Raw genomic sequence first — 21369 nt, 5'->3', positions numbered from 1 at the left:
GCAAAAGCTGTGAGTGTGAACTCCCACAGGGCGGTCAGCGCCGAGCTTTCCTGGGTACCTTGCCCAGGCCTTTCATGGTGCCTGCAGCTAAGGAGAGACACGAACCCATGCATCCCAGAGACCTGCAGACCCTCTGGTGTGTTCCCTGAGGTCACAGGGTTCTGGAAAAGTCCTTCAGCTAGAGGTGTACCCTGACCCCTGCTCCTGGGGCGTTTTATATATCCGAGGGCTCCTCGCCCCCAGTGCCTACTCTGAGGAAGTGGCACAGTTACTGTATTTACAGAAAGGCCTGACTGGGGACTCCCCTAATGAGCACCATTCATTCATGATGCTTGGACTCTGCTTGCAAATGTACCCATCTGCGTTAGTTGTGGTTATTATTGCTGCGGTAAAACACCATGACCAAAGCAACCTGGGGAAGAAATGGTTTATTTGGCTTACATATCCTGAGTCACAGTCCACTGAGGGAAGCCAAGGCAGGAACCCAAACAGGGCAGGAACCTGGAGGCAGAGGCTGATGCAGAGGCCATGGAGGGGTGCTGCTTACTGGCTTGCTTCTCGTGGCTTGCTCAGCCTGCTTTCTTATAGAACCCAGGGCCACCAGCCAGGGGTGGCCCCACCCACAATGGGCAGGGCCCTCCCCCATCAATCACAAATTAAGAAAATGCCAGGGGAACTAGGGAGGCAGTTTCGCAATTGAGGGTCCCTCCCCTCAGATGTCTTCAGCTTGTGTCAAGCTCAGTTAACATAAAACTAGTCAGAATAGCATCCTTCTTCCTTGGAGGAAAACTGAGGGATGGTCTTCCTTCTCATGACTGAGTTGCCTCCTTTCCTTTGTGTCCCACAGTTGCAGAAAGGGAAGATGACAGTTCCTGAGTAGCCTGTGTACCAGTGGGTGTTGGCATGAGGCAGCTGAGGGGAAATGTGGCTTGTTTGGATGGTTGCAGGTGACATCTGGAATGGCGCTCTGGTCTGCTGCTGTCCTTTGCTCACTGCTGCCCATAAGATGTCGGTGGCTTTGGCAAGATTCAAAAGCTTTTGTACCTAATGCCTGGGAACACAAGATGCTGAGGGTGTCTGTCCTTGGAGCAGTGTCCCCAAGCCCAGGCCTCATGGTCCCTTTCCTGGAGCCAAGAGTGGTAAAGTTGACCAGACTTTGCACCAAGCTGGCATACTTTCTCTGCTGGCTGAACGTGGGAACAGGTGGCTCAACGACTCAGCAGTGGTACTGTGTGTGGATGGGGGGGGTGGTGTCGCTGCCCCCACCCCAGGACTCTGTCCCTCCCGGATCCCGCAAACTGAGTTTCACTAGAAGCTGTGGCCCCTCTGCACCAGACTTAGGCTTCGGGGCTCCTACCTCTTGTTTGCTGGCCCAAGCCTTCTTTGCGTGCTACAGGGAGAAGGGGCTGGAGGGAGACCAGCGTCTGCAACCCTGTCCTGGCCCATCCTGACCAAGCAAATGAAAGCACAGTACACCCAGTACAATGTGAATTCCAGATAAATGCGCAGTATCTGGGCTGAACTGATACTCAACAGTGATTCATCACTTAGCTGAAATTACATTTTACTGCGCACCGTGCTTCATACAGCGTTGCCAGAAATACCTCTCTGAAAACACACCACTCCAGAACCTTCCTACTGGGAAGTCCAGTGGGTCTTGAGAATTCATGGATAAGACACCCAGGGGGCCAGGTGCTCCAAAACTCAGGGACAATATCCAGGAAAGAGGGCAGGCCTGGGGCTGCTTCTAGAACCTGGCCCTAGATTCCAAAAAGGCAGGCACTGAGGAGGTAGCCTCAGGCTGATCACCGAGCATGGCACAGGTGATGCCCCGTGGGCAAAGGTAAGAAAGGTTAGGCAGAGAAGAGGGGCAGAGACTGGGCAAGCAGAAGAGAGGGGAGGAGTGGAGATAGAAGCCATGGACAGGAGGAAACTAAGAGACCTGGGCATCTGGGATCATACATATGGGCTTTGCACAGATTGTATGCACAATGAAAGCCACTGAGTAGAGAGAGAAGCTGCTCCTCGGAGAGAAGCTGATCCCCAGAGAGAAGCTGGTCCTTGGAGAGAAGCTGATCTGTGGAGGGAAGATGGTCTTTGGATCTCTTGCTTGCATCCTAGGAGCAGGAAGAGGGCAGAGCCCGTGTGGACAGTGGAACCAAGGCTGGCTCTGGGATTCTGACCGCTGAGATTCTGACATTTGAGCAGTGTGCTAATAACCGTGTCTGTCTTACTTCCAGAATTTAACAATATTTTTATCGCCAGTTATTATAATATCAGACACTAGCTGTCATTGACCTGAGTGGTTTTCATATGACCTGCGTGGTCTCATGCCTGATGCCACTGAATCTGTGCAGCAGTGTTCAGGAATAGAAAGTTGACCCACTAGATTCTTGGGTTGCTAGAAATGGGGGTGGGGGTGGGGGCGCTAAGTAACCTGAACCAGAGAGAAATCTATAAAGCCAGGTGAACCGCTTTGCTTCTTTCCCATCTCTGATGAAATAGGAAGAGACACTAGTATCTCCAGAAGCATCCAACTGGCCAGATCACCTGACCATCTGCCAAGTGGAGGTGCGATACTCCTGAGTGACAACCCGACTTTTATTTCAAGTAGTAAGCGGCAAAGGTCAAAGGGCACTGGGGTTGAAAAGAGGAATCATGGACTGGGAAGGGGACACCAATACATGTGTGACACATGGCTACTGTCCTAGCTGCTTCACACAAGTGGAAAGTGAGGCCGTTAGAAAGGTGAGGCTGTTTTCCCAGGATCACTCTTGGCTGAAACTATGGGTACCAACAGCTTTCCACCCCTCACTGGAGGGGGGACTGCCTTAAAGCACACAAAGTTGGTGTGCTCAGTTCTGCCTAGTTAGGCAGAGTTTCATGGACCTCCGCCCACGGTGCTGGCCCACAAGCCAGAACCCAGAGGTGGCGTCACTGTTTCCTCCCCTCACGCCAAGGTGTGAATCAGCAGCTATGGCTTTGGGCCACCCTTGGCTTCCAGTCAGCTACACAGATGTGGCTTAATGTCTGCCCCTGGGCCAGTGGTGGCTCAGGGCCAGAGAGAGGCAGTGATGAGCTGTCCTAAAAGAGGTCACCTCTGCGGAAGTGTATCTGTGATGCGGTGGGGGGGGGGGGGGGGAGGGAGGGGACAGGCTTGGGGTCAGAGGCCTGGCCACCCCAGTCACTGTGAGGGAGGAAATGCATCTAGTAGAGGGTCCTCAGCATGGGCTTTGGACTTCAAGGGCCAGGTCTCAGTGTTCACAGCTCTCTTGAGAGTGCCTTCCAGCCTGTCACGATGTGGCTGTATTTCCAGATTAATTCACTAAAGTTTCCATCATATTTTTAATAGTTCCTTGGTCCTCATCATTGCTTAAAGTCATGCTATCACATGACCTATGGATAGGATTTTTAGAACCTTTAATAAACATATGTCTATTCACAGTTTTTTAATGTATTTTTTAATTAATTTATTTATTGTATATGAGTGCTCTTTCTGCAGGAGAGGGCATCAGATCACATTATAGATGGTTGTGAGCCACCATGTGGTTGCTGGGAATTGAACTCAGGACCTCTAGAAGAGCAGTCAGTGCCCTTAACCACTGAGCCATCTCTCCAACCCCCTCTATTCACAGTTTTGCTTTTTATTTTTACTAGATAGCACTTGACTCGGTTTCATTTGGAATCCTATGCATTTTATTGATTTTTTTTTAATCATTTAAAGATGGAGTTGTAAATTCCATGGCTTTACCAAATAAGCTCCCCAATCCTCAGAGGCTTGACCTGGCTCTGTGACCTGGAGCTGGTGACTTACCTTCTCTGTGCTTGTTCTCTCTTCTGGGAAGTGACGGGAGGATGCTGTCTGAGGTGGCTCAGTCACGGAAAGGGTTTAGTTCACTTCCTGCCCTATAGAAGGGCTGAAGAAGTGCTTCCCTATTTTCTTTCTAAGGATCAACAGTTTGTTGAGCACACTGTGTGAGGGCCGAGGCCTGTGTGGTGACCAGAGTGCCGCCTGCAGCCGGTTCCCTTTTGTGCCTTCACCAGCACGTTCCAGCTTTCTGACCAGCGACATGCTTCTCTTTTCTTTGTTCCTTTTTAGACAGGTTCTCACCATGCAGCCTGGCTGTCTGCTTCCCGAGCGCTGGGATTAAAGGCCTGGGGTTTTTTTAAGCCAGCAGCCCCAAGTACACAGCCGATCTCGAATGACTACACACGAGTCCATGTTCTGGATGGACCAAGGGTCCAGTTCACGGACGTTCAGATCATTCAGCTTCTGTAAGGACTGGCAAGTTCAGCTCATCCGCATTAAAACTGTTCAAACTAGCTAAGTAACTACCACAACATAGACAGCGTTGCTGTGAACTTGAGCTCTTAAAAAGCGGTTTGTTCAATGCATCTTTAGTGAAATGCTCAACCCAATGCAAATTAAAAACATGAACCGTCCAGTTGGCCTCTGTGCCCACAATTCTGTCCACAATCTGGAACCAACCGTGTGTGTGGCCGTATTGAGGGGAGAAAAAAGAAAGAAAGAAAATATTGGAGAGGGAGGGCACGTTGCCGGAATGTAATGTACGGGTGACGGTCACATCTGCATTGAACGTAAATGGCAACCGTTTCCATAGTGTGCGTGTTGTGTTTGGTGCTCTGAAGTGGATGGGAGGATCTGGAGAGGGCCCAGAGCCACGCCTTGAGGATGGTGAGGGATGGCCACATACGCCGTGTGTGAGCTTCATTAGCAAAGCCTTTCTGTGCCGGGACAGGGTCTGGGGAGCGCGCCAAGAGTGTTGTCTCAGTGGGTGGGAATGTGGATGGTTTTAAGGCCTCAGACTCTGCAGTTCCTAGGCCTGCTTATTGCCTTCCAGACAGAGCGGGTTCCTCACCCTCCCCACGTACCCCTCGTTGCAAAATAGAAACGTCAGCCTGTGCACCTCCCTGCGGAGCCTCTGGCATACGGTCAGCACTCACATGATATTGCCTGTTTTTATGTACTATCCAGTTTTCCCCAAAGAGGAGAGAACAGTGTGGGAAGGCATAGGAGTCCACACAGAGCCCTAACTGGGAGGAGAGCATCTGTGTCCACCAGGTTAGAAGTGCGCAAGGCTGGACATGGGTGACCAGTTGTACTCACAGACCCTGACCCCTGAGAGCTACAAATACGTGATACAGGAAAAGAGGCTTCCTGGTATGCCTGAGGAGGACGCCTCTGTGTGCACCACTTCATCCAGCACAGGATCTGACCAACACTAAAGTCTTACTCACTAAACACAAACCCATGGTATTTGCTGTTTTTTCTTTAAAGGGAGGCATGCAGGGACCCTACAGAAGAGAGGAATTAGCTTAATTGCTGTATGTATTAGTCAGTTTTCTATTTCTGTGACAAAATGCCTGAGGCTGAATAACTTAAAAAGAGGAAAGTTTCTTTAGCGCAGAGCTGTGGAAATAGCAAAAGTACAGGTAATGTGGTAGCAGTGCCGAGGGCCTCTACTGTCCCAGTAGATGTCAGAAGCTATCATGGGTGCGGGACAGGACACCAGAGAACAAGAATTACTCTTTATAACTATTTGTTCTTAAGAATTAATGGACTCCTGGCAGAACAACTTAACCTCTTAGAGACCCTGTCATCTGGAGCTAGGCTTCACCTCTTCAAGGTCCCATGGTGGCAAGTTGGGGACCTTTAGGGTACAAACCACAGGTCTGTTTTAGGAAGGCCTTTGTCTGAACGACCACTGGTGGATAGCAGTCTGGGCCTGGGCGATGCCATATGGTGGAGGGGGTGGCCAGCTCGGCCATGAGCGGCTTCTTTCTCTGGCTATGTGCCACCCCAGCCTACATCTCCCCTGGTGACATCCTTGTCAGGTCCCATTGCTCTTCTTGTTTTGGGAGGTGCCAGGCAGGATGGGGGCCTCTGGGCTCAGTTCTATGAATCTCTAGGTCACTCTCATAGGTGGAATGGAGTGGGGCAATCACCAGCTTCACCAAATACCGTGTGTGTGCAGGCACTGGGCATGCAGTTGGCTAGACGCCACCTTGTGTTTCAGAGGTGGAACGCAGGCTGGGGTAGGACTTACCCAGGGTACACAGCTGGGCAGCCAGAGGGCAGGGCTTGGAGCCACATGGTACAGGGGCCTGGCGAGTGCAGAATTCTGATGTCTTAAGCCCTGCCATGTTTGCTGAGCGGCCATTTTTGAGACAGTCTTTCTATATAGTTCAGGTTGGCCTGTAGCTCACTACACGACCTCGGCTGGCCTTGAATTCGCCCTGCGCTGAGCGGTCACTTCTGAAAATGACCAGGGACAGTAAACATGGGCAGGCCATGGCCGGCTCATGACATGAATCCTGCAGGCCGTGCCTGTTTGCCAGCACTGCGCTCAGCTTTCCATGGCGATGTCATTCACCTTTCCCGGCCACTCCACACCATCTGGCCAGATGCTAAGAGGCAGGATTTTGTTTTGTCTTGTTTTCGGTATTCTTCTTTTAATTGACACATAATGGTCACACATGTTCATGGGGTACATGCTGACGTCTGAACATGCATGTGTATGGTGACCGGATCAGGGTACTACTGTGTCCATCGCCTCAGACAGCCAGCATTGCTGGGTGGGAATGGTCCAAATCCTTCCTTGTAGCTTCTTCAAAGTACATAATCACCTGACACCCACCATGCTTGCCCTGTGGCACCCTCCCTCCTGTCCAGTCTTACCCTAGCTCCAGCTACCATCCTGTCTCCACCCATCCCCCCACCCTGAGAAGAGGAAACCTTAATTGAGAAAATGCCCTTCTTAAGATCAGCCTGTAGATAAGCCTGCAAGGCATTTTCTTAACTAGTGATTGATGGAGGAGCCAGCCCATTGTGGGTGATGCCGTCCCAGGGCTGGTGGTCCTGGTTTCTACAATAAAGCAGGCTGAGCAAACCATGAGGAGCAAGCCAGTACGCAGCACCCCTCCACAGCCTCTGCATCAGCCCCTGCCTGCAGCTGCCTGCCCTGTTTGACTCCCTGTCCTGACTTCCCTCAGCGGTGGGCCTGGAAGTGTAAGCTGAAACAAACCCTTTGCTCCTCAAGTTGCTCTGGTCGTGGTGTTTCTTCAGAGCAGTGGCGACCCTGACTGAGACGCCGTGCAAGTCAAGTCATGGCGGAACTGTCTGTGCCTGACTTCGTTCACACAGCCTAGTGTCATCCAGCTCCATCAAGGCTGTCATGGCTTTTTTTTTTTTTTGTAGCCGTGTGCCATTGCGCACGGGCCACGTTTTCTCACCTGTTCATTCATCCGCTGTCTGGCTGTCGTGAACAGCGCTGCAGTGATCCTGAGGGGCCAGCTGCTTCCTTGGCATACTGCTCCCACCTCCTCTGGAGGAGCAGACTTCCGGGTCATCTGGTGGTTCTGTTTCTGGAGTGGAGGAACTTCCATGCTTATCTTCCACGACCAACCGTATACTGGTTTACACACACACACACACACACACCCAACGAGCCATGCGAGAACCTTCTCTGTCTGCCGCTTGCCCAGCATTTGTCACCTCTTGTTTTTTTTTTTTTGGTAGTCTCCTGCCTGGCCGGGGCGAGATGGTCCCTCACTGTGAGATGACTCAGCATTTCGGGTTTTTGAAGGAATCCAGACCATTGTCTCTGATGACCCCCTCCCCCAGTCAGTCCCCGTGTGACGTTGGACAAGTGGCATTGAAGCCCTCCTGTAGAACATCACTTTTTGTCTGCTACAGAACGGGGTAGATTGTACATACCACCCCGCAGAGTTGGTTTCCTAGGAGGAGGGGTCCTTAGTGTAGCTACCATATAGAAGACCCTATTGCCTCCTCAAAACCTAGAGTAGTTGTTTCTGACCTAGAAAGTGTCCCCAGGTGCCACTAGCAAAACTAGCCCTCGTGTGTTCTGCACAGTGCCTAGACGGCCCATGGCCCATGAAGGAACTCTACTAAGATCTTCTCCATTAAGAAGCTGCTGCTTGCTGGGTACTGCGCTAGGCCCTTTAGGTGTCTGCCGCACACAACCTGAGTAGCAGTCCCGGGTCTGTCACATATGGCTGTGTGACTGTGGGTAAACCATTGACCCTCCCCGAGTCCAAAGGCAGTGGCCTATCGTAAAGGAAGTAGTTGTGTGGTACACTTAGTGGGTGCTGTCATCAGATCCATTGCCCTGGGCAGCCCTGTCAACACAGGGCAGCCCCAACTGTCTTCAACCCCTCTCACATTGCCCAGGCACCTCTAAGACCTGGCAGTCTTCAAGATTTCAGTAAGCCCTGAGTGCCTGCCCTGGAGTAGTTCCTAGAAAGCCAGCCTGCAGGTTGGTGTCTTGAGCCTGGCCTTTGGCGCCAGCACCGCTGCTTGCCACTGGAAAGTTCCCGTGCCGCTCGGGCCAGATGTGTGCAATCATGTGTGAGTTGGCGGCTCAGCTGGAGCCACGGGCCCAGGCCAGCGGTGTTTCCAGCCTTCAGCAGAGTGCTTTGCCTCACCAGGCCAGTAACAGCTCCAGCCCTTGGCCCTGAATGGTCCCCTAAGGTAAAAAGATGTGCGCCCAAGCTAGAATAGCTCCAGATCTGTGGGCTGGCTTCCCTGCTCTGGGGTACTCTGCTCTGGGGTACTCTGCTCTGGGGTACTCTGCTCTGGGGTACTCTGCTCTGGGATACTCTGCTCTGGGATACTCTGCTCTGGGGTACTCTGCTCTGGGGTACTCTGCTCTGGGGTACTCTGCTCTGGGATACTCTGCTCTGGGGTACTCTGCTCTGGGGTACTCTGCTCTGGGGTACTCTGCTCTGGGGTACTCTGCTCTGGGGTACTCTGCTCTGGGGTACTCTGCTCTGGGGTACTCTAACTTCTGCTAACGTGGCTTTCACCACATAGAGGTCCCAGTGTGCCCAACGGAAGGGACAGCGCTAGCCTTGGGTTATTTGCCTGGTCTGGGCACTGGCTTTTTTGGATCTAATGTTCCTTTTCTTTTTGAAACAAGATGTGTGTGTGTGTGTGTGTGTGTGTGTGTGTGTGTGTGTGTGTGTGTGTGTACACATACATAATACATATATACATCAAACATACATACATAGCTTTGGCTAGCCTGAAACTTGCTACTTAGACCAGGCTGTCCTGAAACTCACAGCAATCCACCTGCCTCTACTTCCTGAGTGCTGGGATTAAAAGCGTGCACCACCACACCTGACAGTGATCTATGACGGTGGTTCTCAACCTGTGGGTCATGACCCCTTTGAGGGTTGAATGACCCTTAGGGGTCACCTAAGACCTCGGAAAAGGCAAATGTTTCCATTATGATTCATAACAGTAACAAAATTACAGTTATAAGGTAACAAAAGTAATTTTATTATGGGGGGGGTCACCACAACATGGGGAACTGTGATAGAAGGTCGTAGCGTTAGGAAGGTTGAGAACCGCTGCTCTGTGAGTTCTTACGACACTGCCAGGGCAGAGCGCTGCACAGTCAAGCTCTCTTGAGAAATGCCCAAGTCCTCTCTGACAGCAGTGTAACGACCCTCCTGTACAGTTTCCATGTCTCAGGGTTGTTCATCCACTACTGCTCAGAGCAGCCGTCAGAGCGAGGCTCTCCCCCAGGCTCAGCCCATGGCTCTACTCTCCTTGTCACAAAGCAGTCCTGTTCCTAGTGCCCTTGGCAGCTGTGCTATCTGTTCGGCCATTTCAGGAGCATTGTGACTGTCCAGGCGCAGAGCTTGAGAACAGTTGCTGTGGTCTTTGACCGTGGAGCCCTATTTGGGCTTTTCATCTCTCTTCTATTGGATGTTTTAAAAGCTCACTGTTCCCAGGGTCTGACAGAGCAGTGGTAAGACAGACTGGGCCCTGCTGCTGGAGGTGCCTGTGAGAGGGAGTGACAGCCATTCACATAGCTGAGCGCTCGAGGGAGCCCTGCTGAGGTGACCCTGGCATCTAGGGAACCCAGAGAATTGAGGCCAACTCAGGCTGTCTGCTAAGGCTCCAATGGGAGGTGACTTAGTGACTAAGCCAGAGACGGCAGAGAAAGAGTCCCCAGGAGAGTAAGTCACATGTGCTCCTGGGGAGGAGGCATAGATGGCCGAGGTCCCTACACTCTCACCATCATGTGACATTCTCTGGTCTACATGGCCACGTCCCCAGTCGGCACATAGCGGGTCTGTGTGTATCTGCCTTGTGACCAGATGAAGTTGAGTAGCATGTTGGGCAAAGGGCCCAGTTGTCCCTTTAGAGTCCTGTCCTCCTGCTGCCTCCTGGTCCACGCACCTGCATACAGGTGTAACCACAGCCCTCAGCCACCAGCCCCTGTCTTGCCGGGGGTGCTGAGTGGACAACGGACAGCCGGGACCCAGCCCTAAACCTGGAGCATGCTAACTGGCGTAGGGCACTGCGGGCTCTGGTGTCTGGGCCCCATTCCAACCATGCACTTAATTGAAAAAAAAAAAAAAGGAAGAGAGAGAGAGAGGGAAGGAGGGAGAGAGATTGGCAGCCTGCCATCTCCAGTGTCTTTTGCTGTGGGGTGCCACCAAGTTTGGTGATTCCTGAATGCTGACTTGGGGACAAGGAAAGCTGTGGCTTGGGCCTTGGAGAACTCCGGAGGGGGACCGTGGGCTGGGGTGGAGCTAATGTGGCCTCCTAGCAATTGACCTCAAGTATGTGGGGGTTTTCTCCTGCCTTGTCTCACCCCACAGTGACCCCACCTTCTTGCAGGTGATCCCTGGCAGGGCTGGGCCTGGTGGTACATGTTCGTGAGCCTGCTCAGATGCAGGGCAGACCTTACCTGCCCTGCAGCACCTTGGCTTGCCTCCCTGTACCCTCCTAGTACCCCCTGAGCACCCAGTGTTCCCTCCCATCCCTCCCTCCCTCCCTCCCTCCCTCCCTCCCTCCCAGGACCCAGTGTTCCCTCCTAGCATCATGGAGCTTGGCGGCATTCCTATCCAGGAATAAATTGAACGTGTTTTTATTTAAGAGAAATCCACATTTTTTTTTCAGCACTTCCTGGAGCAGGGCTGCCGTGGGGTGTTGGGAAATCAAACAAACTGCAGCGTTTTGCAGTTTCAGAAAGAGGCTGGAGGCGCTGACCTACATAGGCCAGATGTTGGGCAGACAGCTGGAGAGAGTTGGCAGATCCGGAACCAAAGGGAACCCAGGGTCTCCAGGAGGAGCTGTGGGATCATGTTTCCTATTAGCTCAAGCCCAAATGAGGCCAGCTGCAGCTACCTCACTCCCCTGCACCGTGGTCCTCCACCCCTGCTTCTCCCAGCCCCACTTTCTTCCTCCTTACCCTCCCTCTCCTTCTCACCCTCCCTCCCCATCCTCCCTCCCTCCCTCCCTTCTTCCCTCCCTCCCTCTCTCTCTCTCTCTCTGTCACTTTCTCTCTCTCTCTCTCTTCCCGCTGACTCTGTTGTCAGCCTTATGGCCAGTACAGCACACTGTGCAGCGAAGCTCCTCACTGGCTCTCTCAACTTGGATGGGAGCTTTAAAGGGACCCACTTAGGTTTTAGAGATGATTTTTGTTGTTGTTTTTGACACATGATCTCTATACATAGCCCCGACTGTCTTGGAACTTACTATGTAGACCAGGCTAGCCTTGAACCCAGAGATCCACCTATCTCTGCCTCCCAAGGGTTGTGATTAAAGGCGTGCACCACCATGCCCAGCTAGGGATGATTTTCGATGGCTGAGGCCTGCGGCCTCTTTAAACAAACACATCCCTAAATGCTCCCTAACAGGAAATAGGTTTATCTGGATCACTTTAAACTACATTTTGGAGAGTGGTGTGATGTTTGGGTACGTTGTTTTACGATCACATTGGTCACTGGTGTGTCTGTTGCCTTAAATGGTTATCCTTTCTTTATCTGCTCTCAGCCTTTCTTCTCTCTGTTTTAAAACACGTAACGACTTACCGTTAACCGTGGTCATCCCACCACGTGGTAGAAACCCAGACTCCCTCCTTAAGTCTTACCGTAGCACTGTCCCTTTGACCAAATCCTCCCAGTGCCTGTGCTGCCTTCCCTCTGCCTGGGATGCCTTAGCCGAGTGACTTCCGGGCTTCACACACTGAAGCTTGCTTTGGTTGCGGAGCAGGGCTGCGTTAGTTACTCTGGGCCGATGGCTCACTGAACTGACCATGGCCTGTGGGCAGAAGCCACAGCCTCTCAGTGATGCTCTTTGTGCCTTCTGCGCACCCCCCCCCCTTTTTTGATCTCTGAGATCAAGAGCAGCATTCCACAGGGAAGACCCCAGCCCCAGTGCCTCCCGAGGGGAGTCCCGGCTTCTGGTTCCAGCCCTCCTCGTGGATTACGTGGCCCTCAGAGAGACAGGCCCTTCCAACTTTCCCTAACTATAAAATAAAGGGTAGCTTCAAGCAGGGGTTTCCTATATTAAAGTCTTAGAAGCTGCAGGCTGCCAAGAGCTCAGGCCCTGTCTACAGGTTCCAGGCTGGATGCCCGTGGATCCACAGTGTCTAACAATTTGGTTCACTGGTTACGCCCTCTCCTACATATAGAAGAGCTAAAAGTGGCATGTGCTGTGGAAACCAGGGTAGACAGTCCAGAGGCCCACCCATTTGGCCTCTGCAGGATCCTGGGACTTCTCACAGGCCAGTTTGACAGCTGGCCTAAGTGCTCTCCAGATTCTCTCCTCTCCGAGCAAGCCGTTGTGTGGGAAGCCCAAAAGTTATCGCAGAGAACTTGCAAGAAGCAAGACAAGTCCCTGTCGTGGACATTGGAGGAGCCCACAGATGATGTATAAATAAACCTGAAGATGTTAATCTCTGCGTTCCTATGAGGGGGTTAATCCCTCAGTGAAGTCTGGACCTTAGCAAGCATTTCGCCGCCCAGCCTGCCCCCGTGACAGGCACTGCTAATTAAGAACAGCATCATCTTGCTGCTATGTCTTTCTCAAACCCGCCTGTAGGGAAACAGCCTCAGTCTCACTTGGGCCTTTTCTTTAGATTTTTTTTAGTCCCCCCCCCCCCCCCCGGGTCACTGCAGACCACCCACTGGCACAGAAGAGGCAGGGGCGTGCTTCTGACTTTAGAACTGTCGTCCACTGGCCTATGGACAACAAGACTCCGGGTGCAGAGAGAATGCCAAGGAGCCCTGGGAACTCAGGACCAGGCTCCTTCTCCGCTCTCCCGGCAGGCACCACCAGAGGCTTTCTGTGCCCACAGACTGTCTTACTATATATTCCCAGCGCAGCCCGGCTCCTCACATGCACTCACTCAGACAATTCAGCTACTTTTAAAGGGAAACTGTAGCTGCCTGCCATAAATGGAAAACCAGTAACATTTGCTAGGAATAGGACTAAGAAACTTTGGCTTAAAATCCCTCCTGGCCTGTGTGGCCTGCTCCGGGAGTGGTGGTTCTTCGTGCTAGGAGACCAGAAAGTGTTGGGAAAGAGTGTGAGGAAGGTCAGTCAACATCTGCCTCTGGCCCCTTCACCCCGACATGTGGTGACTGTCCTGTGACCAACACAGTGGCCCCACCCCAGTCATTGCTCTCAGCCTGGAGTTGAAGCCAGGCCCAGAACCCCCTAGAAACTCCAGCAATAGACCTGCAAAGCAGAATGCGATTGGGAGTTGCCCTAAGCCTCCAAGGAACACGTGTGTAGGGCACATGGCGAAACCCTTTGACATCACAACACTGTGTGGGCCAAGCAGCAGCAGCAGCAAACCATCGTCGATCGGGCTGCCTTGGGGAATAGCCTGTCCATTCCCTGTGGCCTTACCAGGTGCTGGACCCTAAGCTAGTGGCTGAGCAGTATCGAGGCATCCCTTGATTGACCCTCTAGGGTCCCACAGGAGATGGCTTGACTGTCTCTGTCCTACCACCTACTTTTGCCGGGGCCCAGCTCTGATTTCCCAAAGGGCTGTAAGCTGGATTCTGGCTTCAGACTTTATTCTTGGAAGAACAAACCCTTTAGTTATTGACATTGGAAATGGGCCTAGGTTCCTCCATGCTCTTTTGGGACCCTGCAAGGCCTTAGGGCTCACAGCCCAGGTGTAGACTTGCCAAGGGAGGTAAGGGTGAAGAACAGCATTCAGAGAACATTTCCTGCAAATCTCATCCCTGAGCTGAGATTTTATTTAGCATGTGTTCCATTTCTGGAACTTTCCATCAGCCGGGGAGGTAAGAATAATCAGATCCTTGGCCTGTTTTGCAGAGAACACAAAGGTTCCCAGAGACAGATATCACACCCTACCCCACACATTACGTCCTGGGTGCAGATTGCACAGCAGAATCCAGTTGAGGTTGACACTAGACCCTGCCACCCTGTATGTGGCGCTGGACACACTTGTACAAAGTGGCCTTGGGGACCAAGTGAGAAGATGCTAGTCTAGGGCTCAGAACAGGAAGTGTCTTCCAGGAAGTGGCATGTTTGTTTTTTTTCTCATTGGACAATACAGAAGCCCCTGACTGGTGGCAGTCTAACGTGTGGCTTTGAAGCACACTCTCCTGATGCTGCAGCATTACGAAGCCACAGCTGCCGGCCAGTCACATGACAGAGCACCATGGCTGACTCCACACAGTGGGCTGCATGGCAGAGCAAGGGAGTTGGGGAGGTCTGATGGAGTCAGTACGTTTTCTGTTTAAGTTGTTCCACTCAGGTGGTTATCAATATATAACCCATTGTAAATTGAGAAGCATTTGTATAGCTTGAAAACATCTGGAAATATGAGAAAGCGTCACGAACAGTACTTTTCAAAATCCCATGGACTCCTTCAAGCCCAGAATACCACTGGCTTGTGTGTTTACATGGACACACACACACATACACACATACATACACACACACATATACACACATACACACACATACACACATATATACACCCACATACACACATACACACACATCTGTGTATAGATATGTCCTTATTTATATTTATGAATTTGTATGCTTGATGACATTTATCTGTGGCCCAAATCAGCACCGGTGGCTCTTGGGGGTGTTAATAGGCATGGGTTTGCCCGGGTGTCAAGATTTACATCACCCAGGGGTACATGACATTCTCAGCAAGGTTAGCAGTGTGACATTTCGCTCTCTTGTTTCTGCTCTTGTGTCTGGATCAAGTGTCCTTTTGCCACCTCTTTTACATGTTTGTGCTTTTTGTTGGTGATTTCACTATTTTAAATGGTCCCAGGCCTGGGGCTGAGATACAGCCTGAGACCCTGGGTCGGAAAGGCTCACTGGGCCTCATGTGCACATGGGAAAGCTTCCATCAGGCTTGAGAGAGGGAGCTGCTGGCCATGAGCTCAGTGTGAGCCAACTATACATATTAACAGGGTCTTTAAACATAAACAACGAAGTTATATATTGATCTTTTGATAAGAATGCTTTGAAAACATGAAGACACTCCCTAACTGTGTTTCTCTGCTGGCCACACTGTAGAGCAGAGCTGCCTCAAGTGGCAAGGAGCAGCTGTGCATATATGTGTATGTGATGTGTGTGTGTGATGCATACATGCATACACATACATATGAACTGTGTATTACATTATGTGCAGCCATCCCTTGGTATCCACAAGGCCTTGGTTCCAGCCCCCCCCCCCACCTCCCACTGGTATCAAAGTCCACAGATACTTAGAGGAAGCGGAAGCAGGCTATCTGGATGAGACCTGATAGGCTGTGGTCATATGGGTGGGGAAGAGGTCTAGGGGAGGGAAATAGGGCAGAAGAGGGAGGGAGGGTGGGAACAGGAACATACAAGCAAGGAGATAACAATCTGGATGTAATCTGAATACATTATAATAAATTATTTTTTAAAAAATAGCACAGCATTTGCATATAACCCATGTACAGCCTTTTCTGTGCTTTCTGTGTCTGTAAGGTCACTTACGTTGCCGATACCAATACCAATGGAGATGCCATGTGAACAGGGTTAGATTGTATTGGTATGATGTTTTGTTTTGTTTCCTTGGTTTTTTTGTTTTTTGTTTTGTTTTGTTTTGTTTTTTGAGACAGAGTTTCTCTGTATAGTCTTGGCTGTCCTAGAACTTGCTCTGTAGCCAGGCTAGCCTCGAACTCATAGAGTTCTGCTTGCCTCTGCCTCCCAAGTGCTGGGATTAAAGGTGTGTACCACCCCCACCACCACCACCCCCATCCCCCCATCCCCTGCCTTTGGTATGACTATTGTATTGGTAAGGACTAGAAGGAAAAAGCTGTGTACGGTCTGTACAGACCAGCATCATGTTACTGTTTCCACCCGCAATGCAGAACCTCAGGCACAGAGGCCAACTGTGGCTCCCCCTGAAGCTGAGGCGACTAACTCCAGGGTACGAACTTTGTCTAACGCAACCCTGGAGTTCTGTTAGATGCACAAATCCCCTTGTCTTGCTAGAAAGGGAGCTAAGGTGGAAGGCCCAGACCCTACTATGCAAACTAGAAACCAGAGGCAGGGCCTAGAATCAGGACCCCAGCACTAGCTAGATCAAGGTAGGCTCTCCCTGGGCCCCCATGCTGTGGCAGCCTTCATTTGTATCCCTGCAGAGCAGATGTCTGCCCTGAGTGCTGGTGCCTCCAGGCTGTGGCTTTGTGTGGGGCTGAGCAGCATCCTTGAGCAGCCAAGGGCCTCTCAGTGGCAGCATCCCAGAGCTCCTGGGGTGCTCTCTAGCCCTACCCAGAGGTAAACAGGCTCTCAGGTGTGTGGTGATAGGCATGTGGCCAGACTCACGACTTCTTTCCAAGCCGACTGAGGTCCAGAAGTGGAAGCTGTGGCGTCAGGGTTTCCCATAGGTCCCAGGAGGAAGGAACAGAGCCCAGACTCCTTCAGCGTCTAGGAACCTGTGTCGGAGCCTTGGTGAAGTGACCTAGAGGTGCAGGTGCAGTTCTTCTGTGTCCCTGTGGGAGCCAGAGAATGGAAGCAAGTCCTGGGGAGAGGGCTGTGTGATGAGGTGAGGGGGAGTCGTTTGGAGAGGCAGGCCCGCTCGCTCTTGCCATTTGCTCCTACCCACTATGATGGTAACCATTCATCTTAAATGCCAGCTTCTGTGACTGGGTTGAGAAGCACCTAGGTGACACCTTTGGGTGTCTCTGAATGGTGTTTCCAGAGAGGCCATTGGCCAGTGGATGCATTGTATCCCTGGATGGATTTACAATGCTGTGGTATTCTGAGGCAGGCCTACTCTGAAGTGGACTGTCGTCATATCTTGCTTTAAACCTTTCCTGTTTTCCCCTTTCTCTGCTTCCTGCCACCACTCTGTGAGCTGTGCTGGTCCCCCCATGCCGTCTCTCTATGAAAGGCTGACACCTCTGAAACCATGAGCCCAGACTCTCCCCTTAAGTTGTTTATATCAGGCATTCTGTCACAGTGACTGGAAAGCTAACACAGTGACAATTAGGACAGGGTCTCACTATGTACCCCGGGCTGGCCTTGAACCCCTAATCATCCAACTTCAACTTCCAAGTGTTAGCATCACTGGCAGCACTCCCATGCCCAACATTGTGTTTTTCATTTCATCTGTGCTCCTAGATTCACAGTTGAGCTGCTCTCTGTTACTATGACAAAAGGCTGGAGATAAACAGTCCACAAGAAAGGAAAGCTTACTTTGGCTCATATTTCTAGAGGTCGAGGGTAGTTATCACCTTTGCATTTGGATCTTTAATGATAGCATACATCATAGAGTGTATGATGCAGCAAGTTGGCCGTGAAATGAAGAGAAAAGCAGGAAGAGACAGGAGTCCCAGCATGCACTTCGAGGGCACTTCTTCCTTCTGGTCTTCACCCGCTACTGATGGTTTCACCACAGTCTGGGGACCAGGCGAGTGTGGACACTCGCCAAGTGGTAGCGGGCTTTCTTGTCATTGGTCTGGTTTTCTCCAGGCTGGTGGCACTGCCACCATCTCACTGGTGGCACTGCCGTCGTCTCGCTGGTGACACTGCTGTCAACACACTGGTGGCACTGCCGTCGTCTCACTGGTGGCACTGCCGTCGTCTCACTGGCTTTGTTGCATCATCTATTCGTTCCAGTAATGTGTCTGAGCAGGTCTTTTACATGTATGTCTCTGGTGGCTGAGTTGGTTGTTTTCTGCTCATGGGTTCTGAGGCCTTTAAAAAAGCATCCCACGGAGATGGACATGTTGTGTCTTCACTTGCCTTTCTTCCATGCAGCACGTGTTTGTCAGGGAGTCATTTTTCAAATGTTGTCCCCACCCTCACCCCCCACACCCCACCCCCAAACTCTAATCCCCATCCCCCCAAACCCCAAACGCCACCCCCACCCCGCCAGGACATTTCAGGGGGAAAAGAATTTTTTTTTCAAAACAGGGTTCCTCTATCCTGGAACTCACTCTGTAGACCAGGCTGACCTCACACTTGGAGATCTGCCTCTGCCTTCCAAGTTCTGGCATTAAAGACGCAATGCCGCCACCACCGCCCGGCTGGGGGACCAAGGGGAAGAGTCTTATGCTACTGGGGATCCTGGATCGTGTTAGCGTGGCTTAGATCAGGTGCAAGCCCCCTTTTGCGGCCTCAGTCAGGCAGTGCTGACCAGGCATGGGAAGTAAGCCTCCCTATAGCAAAACAGTGAGAAAGCAAAGAGGTAGCTCCCCAAGAGAAACTGGTACTGAAGCCAAAAAAAAGGGGGAAGGGAGCCTGGATGACCACAGCGTGGGAGAAGCCAGCTGACCACTCCTGCTGTGCACTGGCAGCCGGGCAAGGCCAATAGCTATTCACTGTCATACTTGATCCTGAGGAGACTGCTGTCACCATGCCAGAGTGAAGGCACCATAGCCGGAGAGTCCAGCACCTTCTGAGTGTCCTACAGTGGCAGAGCTGGTGTGTGCCATTTTCCAACCCTGGGTCCTCAGGCAGAGTCTGGGACAAGCCTTGAGACAGAGTCTGGCCTGTGCCTACAAACATTACGTCAGATATGTGCAGGGGTTCATTCCCACAAAGCACTTAGGCCTCCTGTAGGGAGTGGGAACAGGAGGCCAGAAGTGAATCATACGTGAGGAGGCTTTCCATGTGTGCGAAGATGCTTTCTATCTTAAGGAAACAAAATATTTGGCTGTCTTTCTTAATATTTTTTCTTTTTATTCTAACTTTTATTGGTCATGTTTTTAGCAGCCAGCCAAACTTTGGGGCCTTTGGTGGCATGTTATCATATTCCAGGCCTCAGTTTCCCCAACTTAGCTGAGTTCTGCATTTTCCTTCAGCTTTATCTCCATCAGTTTCCAAACCCAGCACTATCATCTATGTGTATGTGTGTATATATGCATATGTGTGTATGCATATGCACATGTATATATCATATGTTTATCATATATATCAATCATTTATCTCACATACTTGGATTTTATCACTGCCATGGTATGCGTACCCTACCCCATTAATATGCACAAGTAAAAATGGTAATTAAGCAATTTTCATTATAATTAGACATAGCTCTCTGTGGACCAAACGGTAATTATTAGTCCAGAAAACACGTGTCTGTAGACATAGCTTCAAGCTGAAACAGATGAGGCCAGACTGTATCCTTAGCGCCTCCTCCTGTGAAGAGCTGGCGCTAAAGTCCCAGGGCTGACTCTTACTGACCCTGATTGGCCCAGCTCAGGTCACATGTCATCCCTTCCAAGTCACCACTCTGTTTCTAAGGGGCTAAGCAAGATGGAGGAGGCTTTCTGGAGGTAGTCAGTGCTGGCCAAAACCAGCAGGGACCACTGCTGTCTCCACCGAGGTATATGCCCTCCCGCCAGCAAAAGCCTCAGTTTCCCCGGACTTGTTATCAGTGCACTGCTTCCTGTGTATCCTGTGACACGTGGTCAAGGTCAGAGATGTGTCCTCTGGTTGCTAAGAGGATTCATGACCTAGATTTTGTTAGATCCCCATTTAGCCTGGGAAGTGGGTGCTGTTAGCCCAGTTGACAGAGAAGCTGAGGCGCAAGGGAACATCTGACTTGGCCTGAGTCCCCACTGGTGGAAACGTCAGGACAGCTCAGCACTCGGGCTATAGAAGAAGTTAAGAGTCCAAGCACTATGGCTTCTCTTGATGAACGTGAAGGTTTTAAGAATTGCTCTGACAGGGAGTCACATGGGGAGGAGACAGGATCCATACAGTGCTCAGAGTAGCACCTGCCTCAAGTTGACCCTGTACCACCCCTAACACAGCTCTGCCGGCCAGGCCTATTAGTCCCCTTCTATTGAGGAAGGAGGGAGCTGCGGCCTACAGACAGCAAAGGACTGACTGGTCCAGCTGGTCCTTGGCCAAACTGAGATTGAAACACAAGGTTTTCCTGGCTCAAACACCTCCCTAGTCTCAGGGATGAAAGGCTGTCTTAGTCTGCTTTGTGTTGTTGTAATAGGATGGCACAGGTGGGTAATTGGTAGAGAGCAGAGGTTTATTTCTGAGAAGGTGGGAAGTCACGATCAAGGGGCTGGCGTCTGACAGGGGCCTCTGGGATGCTTAACTCGTGGCCGAAGATGTAAGATGCTGGAGAGAGGATTAGGTGGACTAAACTCACTTTTCTAACAAACCCACTGAACTAATGAACCCCTGAGGGAATGCCCATTCCCCGTTTAGAACATCTCAAAGGTTGACTTACCTGCTCTGTCCCGTGGGAATGACATTCTTGGCACCTGGACCGGAAGATGCGTTCCGACGTGTCATCCCCTCGTGGTTAATACTTGTCTCCTCTGTCCCTCCCCGCAGGTCTACATCATCCGAGTCACGTGGTCCAGTGGCACCACAGAGGCCATCTACCGGCGCTACAGCAAGTTCTTCGACCTTCAGGTAGGCACATGTGGTGGGAGAGAGGGTTGATTGGACTTTCCCTACACTGCGACCTTACAGACTTGTCATTTTATGATCTAGACTCTAACTGGACACCCATTACCTGGGTCATAAACACAAGGCCCTTGACTGCCTTATGTTTTGGCACATTTAACTAAAGAGAAGTATTTGTTGGCTGCCCCTTGAAGGGGGCCACCCTGGAGGCCACCACACATGGCTCTGGAACCATGTTGAACTGAGTTTTATACAGTGACCATGTTGTGATCCAGGATGCTGAGTCTGTCTGTGCACCTTGCACGCACGTCTCCCCAGTCCTAGCCCCTCCCCAACGTTTACACTACTGACCCTCATGTGCGTGGTTACTCTGATCTCCTACTTGACACATTGGCCCACATAACTCCGCCACCAGAGTTCCCAGCCTCTGGAAGCCCCGTTCGCCGCTCATCAGGAACCATCACCCAGTTCTGTGAGGTTCTCTCTATCGATGCTGTCAGCTTCTCTGTCTCCTCTAGACTGTGACAGTCACTGTATCTTCTCCACTCTTTCTTTCTTTAATGTTTTTATTTAAAGCGTGGCACATAGCATGATTTCACTTAGCGCATGAGTATGTGAAAGAATGTATGTATGAACGAACGAACAAATGAACAATTGAACAATGCACCACAAGT

General features: G+C 51.2%; 1 protein-coding gene across 1 annotated transcript in view; it reads left to right on the top strand.

Moving 5' to 3' along the window:
- SH3PXD2B (SH3 and PX domains 2B) overlaps positions 1-21369 on the top strand; it is a 77414-nt gene that overhangs the window by 7136 nt on the left and 48909 nt on the right. The window contains exon 2 of the mRNA XM_084763368.1: positions 20621-20701. Coding sequence (XP_084619494.1) covers positions 20621-20701 — 81 coding nt within the window. The remainder of the gene's footprint in view (positions 1-20620; positions 20702-21369) is intronic.

This window comes from Acomys minous (genome assembly GCF_964271855.1).
Source record: "Acomys minous genome assembly, chromosome: 16".
Lineage (NCBI taxonomy): Eukaryota > Metazoa > Chordata > Mammalia > Rodentia > Muridae > Acomys > Acomys minous.
The sequence above is the reverse complement of the archived record's forward strand: the minus strand, read 5'-3'. Positions and strand labels throughout refer to the sequence as shown.